The sequence below is a fragment of the Pimephales promelas genome, chromosome 8 (assembly GCF_988280905.1).
Source record: "Pimephales promelas chromosome 8, fPimPro1.hap1.1, whole genome shotgun sequence".
In the NCBI taxonomy this organism is placed as follows: Eukaryota; Metazoa; Chordata; class Actinopteri; order Cypriniformes; family Leuciscidae; genus Pimephales; species Pimephales promelas.
The window spans coordinates 13,880,046-13,900,407 of NC_142776.1; the positions used below are offsets into that span (position 1 = coordinate 13,880,046).

The following is a 20,362-nucleotide window of genomic DNA, read 5'->3' on the forward strand; positions in this document are numbered from 1 at the left end:
GGGTATGCACGCAAACTCCTCCCTGAAGAAGTCAACACTGATGGTGAGTCATGGTTCATTCCTCACCATATGGTTCATCATAATGGAAAGAATCTTGTGGTTTTCAACTGTTCCTTCCAGTTTGGAGGCCACAGTTTGAATGACTACTTACTGCCTGGACCAGCGTTAGGGCCCTCCTTATTAGGCGTCCTGTTGCGCTTTCGTGAGCACAGAGTGGCAATAAGTGGTGACATCAAGGGGATGTTTCATCAGGTCTGCCTTCTGCCTGAAGATAAACACCTCCTCCATTTTGTGTGGCGGGACCTTGACAGAACTAAACTTCCTGATGTCTACGAGTGGCAGGTGTTACCCTTTGGCACCACTTGCCCTTCAACAGCACATCATAGACCACAGCAAGCCCGATGATGATGTCAGAGTCACAGTAGAGAAGAACTTCTATGTGGACAACTGCTTGCGGAGCCTTCAGTCACCTGAGGAAGCAAGACAACTGGTGGATAAACTCCGTCAAATCCTGGCCAGTGGTGGGTTTGACCTTCGGCAGTGGGCAAGTAATGTTCCAAGTGTGGTTGAGCACCTGCCAACAGACGCACGATCCAACAGTACAGAATTGTGGTTGTCGCAAGATCGGACTGAAATACAGGAATCCACACTGCGTTTAAAGTGGTACTGCCAATTAGACACCCTTGGGTATAAAACCCGACCAGTGAAGCCTGGACCACGTACCCTTCGTCACATCTACAGGGTGCTCGCAACTCAGTATGACCCACTCGGTTTCATCATCCCATTTACCACACCAGCTAAAGTCTTGGTACAAAGGTTGTGGGATAAACAGAGGGAATGGGATGATCCCAACCTGCCTGATGACCTTTTGAAGTCCTGGAATGACTGGGAAGAAGAGCTCCCTACCTTAGCCAGCATCTCCTTGCCTCGTTGTTTCGTATCCTCAGACACTGACCAGTTCCAGGTTACCCGACAGATACACATCTTTTGTGATGCTTCTGAGCAGGCTTATGGGTCTGTCTCATATCTGCACACAGAGAACGATAGTGGTCAAGTACAGGTTGCCTTCATCATGGCCAGATCTAAAGTCGCTCCTAAGTGAAGACATACCATACCTCGATTGGAGTTATGCGCAGCCCTGAATGGTGCTCAGCTAGCCAAACTGCTTAAGACTGAACTTACTGTAGAAATCAGCCAAGTGTTCATGTGGACAGATTCCACCACAGTACTCGCCTGGATCAACTCAGAATCATACCGATTCAAGGTATTTGTCGGTACAAGGATAGCGGAGATCCAAGAGCTCACAGCAGGGTGTACCTGGCGGTACGTTGACTCTGATAAGAACCCAGCCGATGATCTGACCCGGGGTAAAACACTTAAAGATCTGTCAGTGACCAACAGATGGAGTCAAGGGCCATCATTCCTCCTTGAACCTGAGTCATCATGGCCAATAACTCCTAATCTACAACCTCCGGAGGATAAAGCAGAGCATGGTAAGGGAATATTCTGTGGCATTTCAACAGAGATTAATCTCCCAAGCATTCCTGATTCTGCTACTTACAGTTCCTGGAAGGAGCTAGTAGAGGCAACAGCCCAGAACCTTAAAGGAACAGAACAGCTCTCAGCAGCAGATTATCTAGCTCCGGAATTGCTCATCCTCCAAAAATCCCAGAGGGACAGTTTCCCTGATGAGTACAGATTACTTAAAGATGGGAAACCTGTACAGTCAACCAGTCGGTTACTTACCCTTGCACCAGAATTTGATACGTCCAGTCAGCTTGTCAGAGTTGGTGGCCGACTGCAACGGGCTGAAGGACTGGAATCATCAGTAATCCACCCTATAGTTCTACATCCTCAGCATTTCAGCACTAAATTACTAATCCAGGATTACGACAGCAAGCTCTGCCACCCAGGACCCGATAGGGTTTTTGCAGGAATGAGGAGAAACTTTTGGGTATTGAGAGGACGTGAAGCCATACGCAAGCAGCAGCATCAATGTAAAGAGTGTCAAAAGTGGAAGAGCAAGCCAGTTGTTCCCAAAATGGCAGACCTACCTCAAGCCCGCTTGAGACTACATAAACCACCATTCTACAGTACTGGCATGGACTGTTTCGGACCATTTCAAATTAAAATCGGCAGACGCTGTGAGAAGAGGTGGGGAGTAATCTTTAAGTGCCTAACAACGAGAAGTATACATCTGGATCTTCTCACTTCTATGGATACAGATTCATTCCTGATGGCCTTAAGGAGGTTTGTAGCCCGGCGTGGCACACCATGAGTTAATCTCTGACCAGGGCACCAATTTCCGTGGAGGAGAAAGAGAGCTGCAAGAAGCATTTTCTTCCCTCAGCCCTCAACTACAACAACAGCTGGCCAAAAAGAAAATATCCTTCCACTTCAACCCACCAAATGCTCCACACTTTGGCGGAACCTGGGAAAGAGAGATTCGGTCTGTGAAAAATGCCCTACGCACCACCCTTGGCTCACAGGTTGTGACTGAAGAAGTGCTCCTGACAGTCCTAATTGAAGTTGAAGGCATTTTAAACAGTAAGCCACTAGGTTACACCTCAAGTAACATAGCTGACGTTGATCCTGTTACGCCTAACTACCTGCTCATGGGGCGGCCAGATAGTTCTTTACCACCAGTGGTCTATCCAGCTACTGAACTCATGGGGCGGCGGAGATGGAAGCAAAGCCAGGTATTGGCTGACCAGTTCTGGTCGAGTTTCATCCGTCACTACTTACCTTCACTACAGTCTCGTGGAAAGTGGCATTCCGAGGTTAAAAACATTTCCGCTGGAGATGTAGTTATGGTTGTAGACCCACAGGTCCCACGTGCTTTGTGGTTATTGGGCAAGGTTATAAAAACCTTCCCTGGTTCAGATGGATGTATTAGAGCAGCTGAGATCCAAATGAATGATAAGATCTACATGCGACCTGTTGCTCGTTTGATTCCCCTTCCTGCTTTCTCAGATGAAGATGTGTCCAGGACTTATCTCCTACAAATTGACTAAGCCTATAAAGAACAAATATGCTCCGCATATTTGGGGGCGGCAGTGTTAAGAAGACACAGCCAATGAACGTGCTCTACAGTCAACAAGCGCAATCTCCAGCCAATAAGCGCACTCTCCACTGTGTGTCATCAGTCAGTGTGCATCCGTTGAAGAGATAATAGTTTCCTGAGGCTGACACAACGGTAAAACTTCTCCATAAAGTGGACATTCCTTTAGTGAGTCATTGAAAATAAGTAAGTGCGATTCTCTGTTCTTTATTGGTTGACTTTGTGTTAGTCAAGTGATGACTTGTTGGTTTATCATCGTCAGATTCACTTGCACGAGCAGTATAGTGATTCTCGTGTTCATCTTCTGTATTGCTGCTTAATGTTAATTCTTCCTTTAGTATTTAATGGATGTTTGTAGATAATACATTTATAGTATTTAGTATTGTACATTTGGATTATTGATTTCTTGCCAGTCGTCAGATTTACCGTGCCATTTGATAACGCAGCAACTATATAATGACCTTTCACTTACTTTATTCTGTGCGTTTCATGCGCCACTTTGTGGCACTACATGGTATTGCAATAATATTTGTTTAGTATATGTTATACTTTAAGGATATTATTTTATCTTGCAAATTGTTGAAAGTTATTGCGATTATTGTCTATTCATTGTTCTTTTTGTCATTCACAGACCACATTTCTACGTAAATGTCCACTAAATGAGACTGTTGAACAATAAATTCCCTGTGGTCTGACTGTGCTGTCATGTTTAAATAATTTCATTCAATCCTTGAACTGAATCCTGACTCAGATGTCTTGACCGACATACCAGTGCGAACACGCACCCACCTGAACTAGTGCACACAATAGAATAAATCCCTCAGATTTTACAACTAACCAGATAGCGCTCTGAATCACCGTGAGGTTCAGAGTTCCTCTGGCTACGTGGGACACGCGGAGCCACAGACCATTTCACGAGAGCAGCCCAGAGAGCGAGACTATCGTTTGCCGAGCCAAAAACGGACAGCTTTGGGACTTACATGTATTATTTATTTTATTGTTTGCTCTTTTAGAGTGAAGGGGCCAATTTTGAGTTTGCTTTAAAGGCCACAACGCACCCAAGCAACGCTACAGGCCTGCAACGTGGGGGAAAACGTGCACGTGAGACTGTGTGAAAATGTGTGTGTGTGTGTGTGTGTGTGTGTGGGCCCACGACTATTTAGGGTGTTACACACGAAAGGAGGAAAGAGCCACATATGGAAATATTTTGGATTAGGCTAATGTCACGTTGCCATAAGAGGCCGATTACATGCATTCGCAATTTCAAATATAGGCGCGAGGCAAGCGCGCTCATAAAAAAAACTCGTTGCATAGCAACAACAGACGCCGCGTGAGAGCAAGCGCTTTGGAAAGAATAAGCACGCGCAAAAATATAATAAAAAACACACGCGATATGTGAACGGCCTCTAAAGTGCTTTCGGGGTAGTTTTACGAGTACATGAGCACAGTAGTATCCAACCAACACCAGAGTACTGGTATTAGTATCGATGCATCCATGTTTATGTCATTTAATGTCAGTGCCAGTTCTAGGTGTATTCTTGCCTTTATAACTCAGCAGGTTTAAAAAGCCTTTTTAAAATTAAATATGAATGCAGTTTTAGATTAAATAAAAGTACAGTCAAGTCAAATAAAACATGTTTTATCTCCTGTATAGTTTGGTAACGCTACAATAAGATAGCTACCATTCATCAACATTAAGTTAGTTCACATCAACACATTGAGTGAACAATATATTTTTACAACATTAATTAATGTTTGTAAATGTTATTTAATACAAACACTTGATTGTTCATGTTTGTTCACTTCATTCATTGTGCATTAAATAAATGTTAACGGATTAAAACTTTACAAACAACTTTAAAAATGTGTTAGTGTATACTATTGTTTATTTTAGGCCATTTTAGCTTATCTTTTTCTAAAGTGTTTATAATACAAATGTACAGTTCCCATACTTGTAACCGTGATAAACACTTAAATATATGTAAATTTAAACTAAGCTTTGGTACCGAAATTGGTACCGAGAACCGTGAATTTTTACTGGTATTGGTACCGAATACAAAAATTTTGGTACCGTGACAACACTAGTGTCAGCCATCTTTTTTTGGAAGCTAAGCTAGCATGCTCTTGTTCTATGGAGAAAGCTGTGTAGTAGGGGTTACCATCCTCTTTGTCCTGGACATGTCCGGCCGTCGAAATCGTACAAAATGTCCGGGATGCGATCAGCTTTTGCTTTCTGCAGTCATCATTCATTGTTTACATGCACACCTTTTGTTTCAATCTAACTGAATTAATTCCGATTGGTGAATCTGAATGTAGTGTTTACACAAACGCTAAACAAGTGATCGGTTGATGTGTGTTTTAACATTGCTAAGAAAATTTCCGCTCCTCCATGAGAGATACAAGACCGGTGCATCTCACAGGTGTCGCTCATTAGTAATCACGTCAGCGGCCTCCCGCCGTTCTCCCATGGCCCTCGGTCTTGGACCCATCACATTCAAGCACAAGTAAAGACTTGAGGAGATTTGGGGTTTCCCCTGTCATTTTAAAAACATTTTATACAGGGGCAATAGAAAGTACATTGACTTATGGCATCTCATAATGGTTTGGAAACTGTTCAGCGCAGGATTGTAAAGCCTTAAAGAGAGTGGTGCGTGCAGGAGAGCGAATAACTAGGAATGCTCTTCCATCAATGCAGGATATTTACATCCGGCGGAACAGAGTCAGGGCTGTGAAGATATACAAGGACGCCACTCACCCTGGAAATTTATTGATTAAATTTCTGCAATCAGGTAGACGCTTTCGTAGTCTGATGGCTAAAACGGAGAGGCTCAGGAGGAGCTTCTTTCCACAGGCCATCAGACTACTGAACTTGGACATAAAAAACATTACATTTTAAGGACTATGGCGACAAGATGGTTAATACATGGCACTGCACTTTTGCACTTTAAAAAACTACTTATCTTAATACTATTTAAATTTTTTTTTTTATATATATATTTAGGTACAGTTTTATTACACAGTCTATAGGGATACCAGACTTATCTTTCACTGCTTGTTGTATGAACTATAACTTGTATGTAACAAATAAACTTTGAACTTTTAGTCTCGTCCTGCTCGCCACAATAAACAATGAATGGCGACTGTAGAACACAAAAGCTGAATCCCGGACATTTTGGGCAGACCTGGGCAGACTCATCACAGAGACTCATTAGTAGCCTAGACTTGTTGTTTAACTACTGTGCTCTGTGCTCAGCAAAGCAATGGGCTCTATGCACGGCGTTATTTCCGGTGAAGGATTAAGGATGCTCGATAACTTCCACCGATCATAGAGTCCAATGCAATACCGAGAATTTATATTGAATTTTATACTCCATGGTTATACTAATGCAACGTTAGTCACAAAAACAGATAAAACAGACACCCCTCGTTGTGTTTATGCTTCTTTTTAAAATTATATTAAATAAACATAACTATATATAAAATTACATCTAAACGTATGTACGTTTCGTTTCAAAGACGGGAGGACAGTAAATATTGAAGACTCTGCCATAATCCCGTTTTCTCCGGTTTTCCTCCACTTTAATCTTCACAACCGGAAATGGACGAGCATCCTTACGTCAAATGCGGAACTTATGCGTGCATATAGCCCATTCTGTATTCTGGGAGTTGTCTTTCATCCACATAAGCCAAAAATAAATTTTCTGGCTTTTCTCAGTTTAGAAAGCTCCAAATTCAAAAATAATTTCACATTTCTTCTACATAAATGACCCATTTTAAATACACATTCATCTTTCCCGAGGTGAAGTATCCCTTTAAGAAAATTTGTTTTAACAGAGGGGTGACCAATCCTGGTCCTGGAGGGCCAACATCCTGCAAAATGTAACAACAATTTGTCTTAATAACATGCCTGCTTGCAAGTGTAGGGGTGGTCAATTGAAATTGATGGAGCACAAATCAATCAGATACCCCTTTAGCCCCCTCATGGTGCAGAGCCTGGTTATGACCAAAGCTTGCTATTGAAGTACATTAGACGGTTAAGATGCCTCAGAAGCTGTTCAACAAGTCAGCTGCCTAAGCTTTAGGGCACAGCCCATGTCGTAAAGACCTCTATCTTGGTTCAGGTTTGTGTAATTAGGGTTGGATCTAAATTCAGCAGGACAGTGGCCCTCCAGGACCAAGATTGGACACCCCCCTGTGTTGATTACTCAGAGGTTGTTTGTAAGAAGCCTCACATCAGATGCTCGGACAAGATCAATGGAACTGTTGTTCCAAGCATCCTCATTGCTCTTGCTGTGCTGTAGCTCTGCCTGGAGGTTCTTAGCTGCCATTTCAACTAACCTGTGAGCATTTTTCAAAAACATTCTTAGTCACTGTAAAAATTCTATGTGAGCAAGTTTTCAGCAGCACTGTTATCTATGGCACATTTTACAACCTGCCATAATATACCACAGAATCTATTACAATCTATTATACGTTTTTCTGGAACCCACTTACTTTGAAGCTCTGAATTTGTATGCCTCCACAAGGCTGGCCAGGTCATTAATACTGACAACAGTGGGACGGTAGGACACAGAATGGGGCTGTATTCTGTTCTGAGGTTCGTTCAGGTAAGAAACAATGCCCGTCAACTGCTGTCCTGCCCGTGCTTGTTTGTAGCTCTTCACCAAATACCTAATTAACAAAAGACATGTCAGATAATTAAAGTTGTACAAATAAATTATTCCATTGAGATACATGGTAAATCATCTCATTGAATATTTTGAACAACTTAATAATTTAAAAAAGCTGAAACTGAAAACAAATGATCTATACTTAAACACAACAACACTATACTGTTGTTACTGAGCTTTCCTGTAGCTCAAATAGTAGACAGTTGGCGCTTGCCAGGCCAAGGGCATGGGTTTGATTCCCAGGAAAAGCAAGAACTGATGAGAATAAATGTGTAGCTTGCAATGCAATGTAAGTTGCTTTAGATAAAAGTGTCTGCCAAATGCATAAATGTACTGTACATATATTTTATATGCATTATAAAACACCTTTTCAGCCAATTATTACTCAGCAGGATGTCTGTGAAAAATTGCATGACAAAATTTGTGAATATGGATTTTAACGACTCATAGGCTGTGCTGCACCAATTGCACAAATAATGGCGCGGGTGACTCTGACGTGCAACCAATGGAGCCCCACGTCAGAGCCCGCCAAGGGCGTGACCCGGTCTATAAAGGCCCCCGAATTTGCCATTATAGCAGATTTTACTCCTTCAGCAACAGTCTTCACGTCCCTGAACTTCTTACTGAGATCACCGTCGAATCAAGCCTTTCAGGTGAGCTGCCCCTCTCTCAGACTCGATTTTGCCTTATATCCTTTCAAGCTAACTTATCTTTTACAGATGCCTCGTTTCTGCTCCATGTGCGGAGGCTCGCTGCACAAGGCGGACCAACACGCGAGCTCCATTGTCTGTCTGGGAATTGGGAATCAGCCACACGGAGAATGCTCTCGCTGCGTGCGGATGTGCAGCCTGCGAAAGCATGCCTATCTCAGTGCTGCGCAATCGGCTAGCTTTCTCATGAGACAGCGACACCGCTTCATCGACGCTCGCCGCCCCCAGGAAAAAGCTGCCGTTGCAGCCAACGGCAACCTGAGGGCCTAGATTCTAGTGAACGCACGCCGGCCGCGTCCCCATGTGTTTCATTTTCTCCGGCCCGATCACCATCACCGGTCTTGTTCGTGGGAGAGCAGCGCCTCCCCTCCCACGTAGCGGGCCTCGTCTTTTCTCTCAACCCTGTCAACGCCTCTCAGTCTGTGACCAGTGATTCGGTTACTAGGACGAACTCTGATGCCGAAATGCTTTGGATTCTTACTAAGGGCGTCATGGACCTCGAGTTAGGATGGATATTGGACGGATGGTTCCTGTCGGGGCACCAACAGGCCCCTCGTCACAAACCGGCGCCATTTTTCCCCGAGTTCCACGAGGAGCTAGCCATGGGATCTTTACTTTCAGTGTAAAGATCCTTCGTGGATGGCGCAGCGGAAAAGAGCTAAGAGTTTTTGCCGCCCCTTGGCCGTTCATCTCTGCCCGAACACTGCTACTAGCTGGCAAACTAGGGCCACTCATCCTAATAAGGCCTGCCGTACCACCTCAGCCCTCGCTGGACTCCACTTCTGGTCAGGCAGCATCGACCCTTCACACGATGGCTGTGCTTCAGGTCTACCAGGCCAAACTCCTTCGTTCCATGGACGAGTCTGGCCTGGACCCTGAGGCCTTTCGGGACCTGAGGAGCGCTACGCTATCGGGAGAAACATGGCTAGCTTGGTCGTGCTCAAACGCCATCTGTGGCTCAACCTCACCGAGATTAAGGACGCCGACAGAACGAGGTTCCTTGACACCCCTGTCTCCAGCTCCGGCCTCTTCGGTCCAGCAGTAAAGGGGTTCTCTGAGAGGTACACAGCGGGCGTGGATGCACCCCATCCACGCTCAAGGTTTATGTGGCAGCCATCACAGCGCATCATGCTCCGGTGGCTGGTCACTATTTGGGCAGAAATGCTCCAGTGATAAGGTTTCTGAAGGCTGCTAAGAGGATTAACCCTTCTAGGCCCCCTTCGGTGCCTCTGTGGGACCTCTCCACGGTCCTTAGGGCCCTCAAGGGTCCACCATTTGAACCTCTCCAGTCGGTTGATCTGAAACTTGTTGAGGCTTTGGCATCTATCAAGCAAGTGAGGGATCTGCAGGCTCTATCCGTGAGCCCTGCATGTTTGCAGTGGGGCAGATGACTCCAAAGTCGTTCTAAAGCCCCAACATGTTTATATACCTAAGGTGCTCTCGACTCAGTTTAGAGCCCAAGTTATTACGTTGTTAGCCCTTCCGGATGATGGGGAGGCTAATCTTCTCTGCCCGATAAGGGGGCTGAGAATCTATCTGGACCGTTCTGCGTCTTTTAGACAGATGGAACAGTTGTTTGTCTGCTTTGGTGGCTGATCCAAGGGTGATCCAGTCACTAAGCAAAGACTTTCTAGTTGGATAGTGGACGCCATTTCTTTGGCTTATGCGTAAGTGGGTTAGGTTTGCCCCATTGGTGTTAAGGCCCATTCAACTAGAGGCATGGCCTCGTCGTGGGCTTGGTCATCTGGGTTTCCCATTTAAGATATTTGTGATGCGGCCGGCCGGTCCTCACCTTCCACATTTATGAAGTTCTATAATCTGCATGGTGCACCTTTGTGGAAAATAACAGTTGGTGGTTCAAGTATTATTGGCATCCCATCAAATGTAAAAAGAAAACTACAGTAATTTGAATTAAAGAGACTGATCACAAACTGTCAAAGGTATGAGCCTACATAACATTTTAACACCTTTCTTATTCTTTTTAATGGGTTTTGTGATGTACAAGTGATGACCTTCCATAACACACATTCACACAACAGACAGTCCAACCTTAGTAAAACAGAGATGCCAATCCTATCCTGTTTCTCAGTTAGGGCTGTCAAATTCGAATTTCGAATATTCATAGAATTGAAAATAAAAATCCACATTCTAATGCAAAAACAGTGTATTTGAATTTTAGGTGTGCATCAGGTAGCCTTATCAATTGTGCACAAAATGCGTTAAGAGTTGTTGTTACATTTTAATGTTTTTGTTAGCCTATCCAGTTAAATACACTAGATAGTGCATAAATAGAGAAGCTCAATGCGAAGAAGATCTTGGACTGCGTCCGAAATCTTAGGCAGCTAAGGGCAATTCCACCCAATTCACTCCATTAAGTCACAGACATATATCATAATCTAGCATAATATATTTTACTTATTCATTGCAACTTCAGTTAAATGTAAATAGGTGTTTTACCTAGCTGTCTGCAGCATCATAACTGTATTTTCTCCCTCATAAGTGCAGGTCGGTGTAAAGGTGACATAGATGTCAGGTAAACTGCTGCAGCGGGAGTAACCATGTCCACCACATGACATGCGACACACCTCAATGCCTGCATTCGTCGCCCAGGTGGTAAAAGCTTTTAGACCTGCAGATAGAGCATGCAGCTATAGAAAGAATAAAGAGAGGTAATAAAATAAATGTCAAAAATTAGATAAAACACACTCAAATTGAGCTACAAAACAGACAAGCATGTAAAAAAAGATAAAAACATGTATACAACTTTTTTTTATAACATTTTTCTGCATACTTCTGGCAGCTCACTGAAGTCACCCTGATTAATATCTCCTGAGATGCGATGGTATGTTTTACTCATGTATTGCCCCACAAAATGGAAGGCATAGGCAGTGGCCAGCAGAGGAAATAGTTTATACTGCTGGGTCTGATAGTCCAAGATCTGTGGCTCTGGTTCTCTTAAAGAAAAAAAATGAAAAGTTAATTTAAAATCACCTTCAAATATTTATTTATTTCTGTAATATTTGTTTGAGCAAAAGTCTAAAAGGAAAACCCAAGAGAGTGAGAGTGAGAGTGAGAGTGAGAGAGAGAGAGAGAGAGAGAGAGAGAGAGAGAGAGAGAGAGAGAGAGAGAGAGAGAGAGAGAGAGAGACCCACCCTGGGCGTAATTCAGACTGGTGTCGTACTGCACTGTAACGAATGGCAATGGTGCAGGACTTGGAGAGCGCTCGCGCTGACTCCCCCACTATCATAGAGCGAATAAACACCATAGTGCCATATGTGAGCTTATCACTAGGAGGCTTCACATATGTACCGTCTGGCTCAACCTATAGAAGAACACACCAAGTAAAGCAATTACATTTGAGAATACTCCAGTGGAAACAGAGTTTTCTTCATCATTTATTTATTTAGTTAAAGTGATACTCCACCATTAAAATTCTGTCATCATTTACTCCCCCTCAAATTGTTGCAAACCTGTATGAGTTTCTTCTTCTGCTGAACACAAAGGAAGATATTTTGAAGAACGATTGGAACCAAACGGTTGTTTGGCACCATTGACTTCCATAATAGAAAAAAATACTATGGAAGTCAATGGAGCCAAAGTTCCAATCGTTCAAAATATCTTCCTTTCTGTTCAGCAGAAGAAAAAAACTCATACAGGTTTGCAACAACTTGAGGGTCAGTAAATGATGACAAAAATCTTTAACACAACTGGCCAGCCTTGTGGAGGCATACAAATTCAGGGCTTCAAAGTAAGTGGGTTCCAGAAAAACGTATAATAGATTGTAATAGATTTTGTGGTATATTATGGCAGGCTGTAAAATGTGCCATAGATAAACACAACTGTTGTAACCTTTTTATCTTTCTGTGTGTGCAGGATATGCTCACCTTGGCATACTTCATCAGCATATTCTCACGTGGAATCCTGACATTTTCCAGTTTCAAGTAGCCATTATCAACCTCATCAAAGCCAAATTTGGGGCCAATATCACCGACCACCACACCTGTTCAATCACAACAAAAATGAAAACAATGGCTCAATTATTGAAGACTACATTCTGTGTACAAATCATATTGCTAGACAAAGGTCTAAGCATCTAAATATCAAGCTGTCAAGTTTTAAATAACAATTCATTTTGGACAGAATTACTTAAATAATAATATCTAAAAACAAAGTCTAATACAAGAAGATACTGCAGAAATACTAACAATTTAACAAAGAGTTTCAATCAGTTTTTCTTTAACTGCCGGGGTTTTTTTTAAAGTCTCGTTTGCATTTTTGTCAGTTACTATCACGTTTGTCATGTGGTATTGTCAAGTTTATATTTAGGCATTTGAGTAGAAAGAGCTATGGGTGTGATTTTTCTTTTCAGTTCACCAAATTAAGCAAATTTAATGGAGTGTTGGGTCCTTAGAGGGTTTTTTTTATATATATATACATTTGTAGAATTAGCAACTTTTGCCACCTGCAAATCCAACAAATCATCATGTATAAGTTATTGGACTGTTCTTTTATTAGTTGTTGCCGTAACAGTGTAACTTGGCTTCAAAATCCAATCATTTGAAACAATATTTTTAAAACTGCTTTATTGAATATGCTCTGTATAGGATGAATCAATAGGTTTTTGCTCCAATTGCACAGCGCAACAATTAACCAGAAAAACATTTGCATTTCATTGGTGTACGTATTGGTGTACAATTCAAATTTTTGGAAGGCAAGTGGTTGTAATATCTAATGCAAAGTGGCAAATAATTGTGATAAAATAAAGCAATCATTCCATAATCTGGTGACTGTGTAACTACAACTTCAGTCCTTCTAAACTAGGGGTGCCAAACTCATGGTGGTCCACATTCCTGCAGAGTTTAGTTCCCTGCTCCAACAAACAAACTACATGTAGTTTTCAAGTAATCCTAAAGAACTTGATTAGCTGGATAAGGTGAGTTTCATAAACTCTGCAGGACTGTGGCTCTCGAGGAACTGAGCTTGTCACCCCTGATCTAAACAGTCTTAAAGTCATATAATACCATACCAAAAAAAAAAAAAAAAAAAAAAAAAAACCAACCAAAACCTCACACATGCTTTATTCTGAATCTCTCTATATACCATCACAACTTTTAGGGATATACACCAACCCAAGATTCTGTACCTGGCAGTGGCATGTGTGTCTTCATACTGCGAATGGGTGTGATGAAGGCATGTAGGCCATGACACTTTCCCTGTGTGTACAGCTGAGCCAGGACTATAGCATGATTTGAGGTTTTACCCACTAGAAAGACAGAGTGTAAATTGTAAATTAATAATTAAAAAACACATAAATATTATGTAATCAGTTGTACACAGTACCATTTTATATTTGACATAAGATTCTTTGATTTGAGCAGGGCTTACTCACATCCACCAGGCCACCATTTAATAGAGGAGATTGTTGGACTGTTCAAAACAAACTCTTGGGTGGAAGGGTCGTAAGTAGCAGTGGTTTCAAGAGCACGAATATGTGTACCTAGAAAGATATTATACATGTGACATAGCACAGAGAACTGTAACTACATATTAAAGATTTACAAGTAAATAAAGGTTAAATTCCTGCATATTTCATGCAGTTTCAATGTCAAGTATTGCCTATTAATTAAACAAAGCTCTAATCCCCTTTGTGGTTCAGTATGTAACAGTATTCATAATCTTTAAGTTTAAAAATCCTAATAGCATTGTTAAGGGTAACCCTTGTAGGTGTTTGACAGCAAAGAAAATAGATACTCTTTACTCACTAATACTCAATTTTTTTGAAAACCTATTTTTTTCAGATTTTATAAAAAAAAAGTTTACTTTGAAAAAAGCATATCAGAAATAATAAATTACATAGTCAATTGGCTATCTTTATCAGACAAAAGCTAAACACACCTGTGGCATGATTCTAAAATGGATATCAAAAGTTGTTATGAAAATTCTTCCCAACACTGTTGCAAAAGTTTCCACAAATACACTTGTAGGTTGCTTTGTTTACACCTTTGTGCCTAGTTCATCCCAAATCAGTTAGATGGAATTCTTATATTAGGAGAATGTAATGTGCTGGCCATTGCTTTTGCTTCTGGGTGCCACTGACTCTCCAACAAAAGAACCTTAGACCATTAAGCTTCCAGCTCCATGTTTAGAAGTTAGTGTCGACAGTATCCAACAGCAGTGCCGCAGGGCCATATGGACCACCGAGGCAGCTGTATCAAGATGGAAGTTAATGCAAAGTGTTTAGCCTCAGTGAGGTTAGGGTTAGTGGTGGAGTAGGCAATTTGTCAGCTCTAACCAAACTTCTAGTCTGAGACTGCTGGCCTGGCACTGCTGTTTAGAAACTGCTGTCATGTACAGTGAGGAAAATACGTATTTGAACACCCTGCTATTTTGCAAGTTGTCCCACTTAGAAATCATGGAGGGTTCTGAAATTGTCATTGTAGGTGCATGTCCACTGTGAGAGACATAATCTAAGAAAAAAAAAATCCAGAAATCACAATGTATAATTTTTAACTATTTATTTGTATTATACAGCTGCAAATAAGTATTTGAACACCTAAGAAATCCAATGTCAATATTTGGTACAGTAGCCTTTGTTTTCAATTACAGAGGTCAAATGTTTCCTGTAGTTTTTCACCAGGTTTGCACACACTGCAGGAGGAATTTTGGCCCACTCCTCCACACAGATCTTCTCTAGATCAGTCAGGTTTCTGGGCTGTCACTGAGAAACACGAAGTTTGAGCTCCCTCTAAAGAGACTTTATTAGGGAAGGATGTTGTTCCCCAAAATCTCGCAATACATGGACCCGGTCATCCTCTTCTTAATACAGTGCAGTCGCCTGTAGGGATGGTGTTCTTGGGATGGTACTCATCATTCTTCTTCCTCCAAACACGGTTAGTGGAATTATGACCAAAAAGTTCTATTTTGGTCTCATCTGACCACATGACTTTCTCCCATGACTCCTTTGGATCATCCAAATCGTCATTAGCATTGATCATCCAAATCGTCATTGGCTTAAGACGGGCCCTGACATGTGCTGGTTTAAGCAGGGGAACCTTCCGTGCCATGCATGATTTCAAACCATGACGTCTTATTGTATTACCAACAGTAACCTTGGAAAGGGTGGTCCCAGCTCTTTTCAGGTCATTGACCAGCTCCTCCCGTGTAGTTCTGGGCTGATTTCTCACCTTTCTTAGGATCATTAAGACCCCACGAGGTTAGCTCTTGCATGGAGTGCCCAATACAATTTTGTCTCTAGTGTCTTTGGACAGCTCTTTAGTCTTGGCCATGTTAGTAGTTGGATTCTTACTGATTGTATGGGGTGGACAGGTGTCTTTATACAGCTAACAACCTCAAACAGGTGCATCTAATTTAGGATAGTAAATGGAGTGGAAGTGGACATTTTAGAGGCAGACTAACAGGTCTTTGAGGGTCAGAATTCTAGCTGATAGAGAGCTGTTCAAATACTTATTTGCAGCTGTATCATACAAATAAATAGTTAAAAAAATCATACATTGTGATTTCTGGGATTTCTTTTTTGTTTTGTTTTTTGATTATGTCTCTCACAGTGGACATGCACCTACGATGACAATTTCAGACCCCTCCATGATTTCTAAGTGGGAGAACTTGCAAAATAGCAGGGTGTTCAAATACTTATTTTCCTCACTGTATGGCTCTGCAGGTGGATATGTATTATCGATGTTTTACAATTAGGAACCGTTCTTTAGCTCAGTCTGTCTTTCTTTGATATTTACCCTTTTCTTGCCATTATGATAGCTATACAATACTGTCCACATAATGCAGTAACAGACAGGATGCAGTAACAACATTTCTACAAAATCTGGAAAACTGTATAAGATGACATTAGTGACCCAACAGAGTCCAGTGACTCAGTATAGTAATGTGCGTGCAGGTAGGTTGCCAGATTTGTTACCGTGCCCCATCTCAGTCTGCGCGTAGGTGCCAATAATCTCCAGGTTCCATGCTGGCATGAAGAAAGCTTCCAGTTGTTCAGGTGAGGATTGGTTCAACAGCGTCGGCAGGAACATGCCCAAGTGCAGATCAAGAGGCTCTGGACGCCCTCGGTGCACACAGCTTTGATAGGGCAAGGGTCAAAGTGAGCGGTGTATTTAAAGAAATTAAAAGTGCAAGAAAGAAATACAAAGGAAAGTATAAAGGTGGAATATTTATGGAGATAGTAGCCATAAAAATCAAACAAGGGGGTGTTAAGAATGAAAAGGAGAAATGTCAGAAGAATAGAGTAAGAATGTGGGTTTGTATGAATGTAGACGAATAGGGATGGGATTAAAGATGATGGACAGAAAATGACAAAAAAGGAGAAAAATCATTTTTAAGCAGGTCATGCAGATGCTGATTAAACATCAGATGTAATAATGATTAATGATTACACTATTGCAAATCAATAACAACAATAATATTTTACTGCTGTAAAAATAACTGCACAAACTGTATTCCTTAAAACAGAAGCTCTTCAGTGGTAATAATTACAATTTCAAAGAATGCATAAAAACATGCATAAGGTATAACAAGTTTAGTCAAATAGTTTTTTTTAAAGCAGTGGCACATTAAAAAAATGTATTTAGGCTGCATCCTTGTTTAGCTAGCAAAAGGCAAAACAGCATTTATGTTGCAGTCAAACTAAGGGGCCATTCATACAGGATTCTCTCGTGTTCAAAAACAGATAGAGCTGGATGTTGATATAGCTTTTCTACAATACCCGACAACACAATTGCGTCTTAAAAACATAACACTTATGGTATGAATAGATGAGAATAAGAAGAAAAAAAAAACACCTACAAAAGTGTCCATTTAATGCATGTGTATATAGAACATCAACTTAACCTCAGTCAGCTATTTCTATGTAAGAATCAGACAAAAATCAATATAGCACCAATCTACTTAACTAATTTTGTAGTACAAAATATTCTAAATAATGCATTTCATTTACACATATAACAGTACAAAACAGGATCAACTACTGTATAACAGGCACGTGACAGAATTCAAACTAAAAAGCTGGACCAGACTTGGCCATCAAAATAAACATTACAGGCAGTGGTTGACGTGCAATCCTTTTCCCCTAATACTTGTATGCTAATAATGTCAGGATGAAATTTGTTTTTGAAAAGTGGACTAATATATACAGGTCGGGATGGGAAATGTTTTAATGAAAGGTGAACACTAGGTTAAATCAGGTATTGAGTGACTATAGCCAGCTAACAATTCATTATACTCTAGGAAACCGAATATGACCATACTGAGCTGTCAACACCTGCAAGGGTCTGCTTAACTGTACTGTTATCTCTAAACCCCAAAAGGACAACACTTTCATTTTGGTCTAAATAAAGAAAGTACATTTGCCTTAATTGTCTGGAAGAGAGAGAGACTGACCGTGCCCGAGCTCTGTCTGAGCATAGGTGCCTAACATATGGAATGACTCGGCTAATGGGATCCATTTTTTGCGCTGTTCAGTAGTGCACTGGCTGTTTAAGGTGGGCATGAACATGACATAATGGACACCAAAGGGCTCGTGATACACACCCTTCGCAACACTGCAGGATGGAAGAGACATGTATAAAACTTCAACTTGAGATACATGCAGATATTTAGTTAAATAAATTTACAGTTTTATAAAGGATTATAAAGGAAATCAGTTTTATACAGAACTGATTTGAATGATTAATTAATTAACAGTCAACAGTGGCTGCACTGGTTGATGCTAACTCAACTATTTAAATTGTGCTAAATGTGTATTAAAAGTTAACTTTCAAGCATATCTGAATCATCTAAATGTGAATAATAACAAGTTTAATTTCCTTCTGCTAATTCAGTTTGAGAATATGGGTGGAGTTGGTAGCTCTAGCTTCAATTGCCTTTAACCCCCTTTTAATCAGATATCAGTTTACTCAGGCTATCTCTTTAAACACAATGGAACTTACCTTTGCCTTTGGTGAAAGATAACTAAATAATGTAATGTGACAAATGTTTTAATGCACATTTATAAGATTTCTATTCATTTAAAAAAAATAATAATAATAACTCAACTATTTAAATTGTGCTAAATGTGTATTAAAAGTTAACTTTCAAGCATATCTGAATCATCTAAATGTGAATAATAACAAGTTTAATTTCCTTCTGCTAATTCAGTTTGAGAATATGGGTGGAGTTGGTAGCTCTAGCTTCAATTGCCTTTAACACACTTTTAATCAGAGATCAGTTTACTCAGGCTATCTCTTTAAACACAGTGGAACTTACCTTTGCCTTTGGTGAAAGATAACTTAAATAATGTAATGTGACAAATGTTTTAATGCACATTTATAAGATTTCTATTCATTTAAAAAAAAATAATAATTAATAGAAAAATAACAGGACATTTTTACTCCAAATGTAAGAAAATGTATTCTTTCAGCAAATGTGGGCACTATAACGCAAAAAATCATCCATGACATGACATTTGATTACAGAGATGCGGAGACAAAGGTGGCAAAGACAGCAGGGCACTCGTGAAGGAGTAACTTACTTTCATATTTTTTAAGACCATGAATTTAAAGAGTGGAAAAATTGTAATTATAAGGAATGAGTAGACGAACATTTTGACTAGTCTGTTATCTGTTTTCTATCCTCTCAACATATTCCATGTAGGATGATTTCAGGTTGATTGAGGCACATTTTCCCAGGCATCTCAATGGCAAAATGTGTACCAATCAACCTGAATAATTCACCATACCATATATACAATAACTGAAAGAGTTTCTTGAATCGTGACAAATATGCATACCTCTTGTAGGAGTAAATCTCCTCTGGATCAGAGATACCATATTCCCTAAGTTTCAGAATCATCTGAGCACTTTTACGCACTGCTGCATCATATCTCTCACTGCGGGATAGGAAGTTCAGGTCTTCATGCTGAAAGTCTGGATCACTAATGACCAGAGACTCTAGGAAAGAAAAATAAAGCAATATAGGTTATACGTGACAAACTGTACACTGTATATAGGTTATTTTTTCCATTGGGTATTGAGAAATTCAAGAGGCTATATGTGCCAAATGTATGACACACAATAAAAAAAGAGAAAGAGAAAATAATGATAATGAAATGGAGGTCCCTGCAGAAACAAATTTGAAAATGTATTGTTGGGGAAAAGACAATAAATTATTTCGAGACATTTTTATGTTTCTTCCTTTATAAGGAATTATTTTTAAGAGGTGTTTATGTTAAGTTGTATAGTTAAGACAAATTTTCGATTTAAGTGTTGTATACGAAACAGGATAATGGACAAGACCTGACTGTAGATTCAAGCTCAGTGCAGGAGAACAATCTAGTTCATGAGTCAACCCAGCCACAGAAGGCACATAAAAACTAAAACATTCCATTACAATAGCTACTAAAGCTTTTTATTGTAAGAAAAATAATATATTATTATTAAAAAATAATTCAATAAATAAGGGCAGATATAAGATAAATCTGATCACAGCTGACCTATTTCTCTCCTCCTCCGAGTCTTTTCTACACCACCGTCCAGGATATTCGTAAGGATCTCCACGTTAAATGATGCATTTTCACGTTCACGGCTAATATCTGGATTCATTACTGTTCCGTTGGACTTTCTTAAGGACGACGTGCCTTCTGTTTTCTGTACTTTTATTGGTGTTGTGTAACGTTTCAACTATGGCCTAGTGGAGTTTGTTACTTCCTAGAAGGCGGGCAATTTCTACGTCAGTTGTGTGTTGGCCAATAGAGCTCTGATAACTCACCGGGCGTGACCCTCTCTAAACGCTCGACCGCTACCATAGATATCATATAAAGACTAGATGCCCTATTGGCTGCTGGGCACTGAGAAATGCGGCCGCCATCTTAAACCGGTCGTATTCCTATATTGTGTTGCATTGCAGCAGTAGATGCC

General features: G+C 40.6%; 1 protein-coding gene across 3 annotated transcripts in view; it reads right to left on the minus strand.

Moving 5' to 3' along the window:
* The window catches only part of acox1 (acyl-CoA oxidase 1, palmitoyl), a 36,729-nt gene extending 16,578 nt beyond the window's left edge, over window positions 1-20,151 (minus strand). The window contains exons 1-11 of one of the 3 annotated variants that reach the window (XM_039661669.2): window positions 19,939-20,151; window positions 19,237-19,396; window positions 16,372-16,532; window positions 13,831-13,938; window positions 13,585-13,704; window positions 12,326-12,441; window positions 11,594-11,763; window positions 11,233-11,395; window positions 10,899-11,089; window positions 7,556-7,732; window positions 7,294-7,399 (exon numbers count right to left, since the gene is read on the minus strand). In XM_039661669.2, coding sequence (XP_039517603.1) covers window positions 7,294-7,399; window positions 7,556-7,732; window positions 10,899-11,089; window positions 11,233-11,395; window positions 11,594-11,763; window positions 12,326-12,441; window positions 13,585-13,704; window positions 13,831-13,938; window positions 16,372-16,532; window positions 19,237-19,396; window positions 19,939-20,047 — 1,581 coding nt within the window. In that variant the 5' untranslated portion in view covers window positions 20,048-20,151. Of the gene's footprint in view, window positions 1-7,293; window positions 7,400-7,555; window positions 7,733-10,898; window positions 11,090-11,232; window positions 11,396-11,593; window positions 11,764-12,325; window positions 12,442-13,584; window positions 13,705-13,830; window positions 13,939-16,371; window positions 16,533-17,849; window positions 18,011-19,236; window positions 19,397-19,938 lie in introns of all 3 variants that reach the window. The other 2 variants (XM_039661668.2, XM_089133990.1) reach the window with 2 other exon arrangements.
* Between the last annotated feature and the right edge of the window lie 211 nt (window positions 20,152-20,362).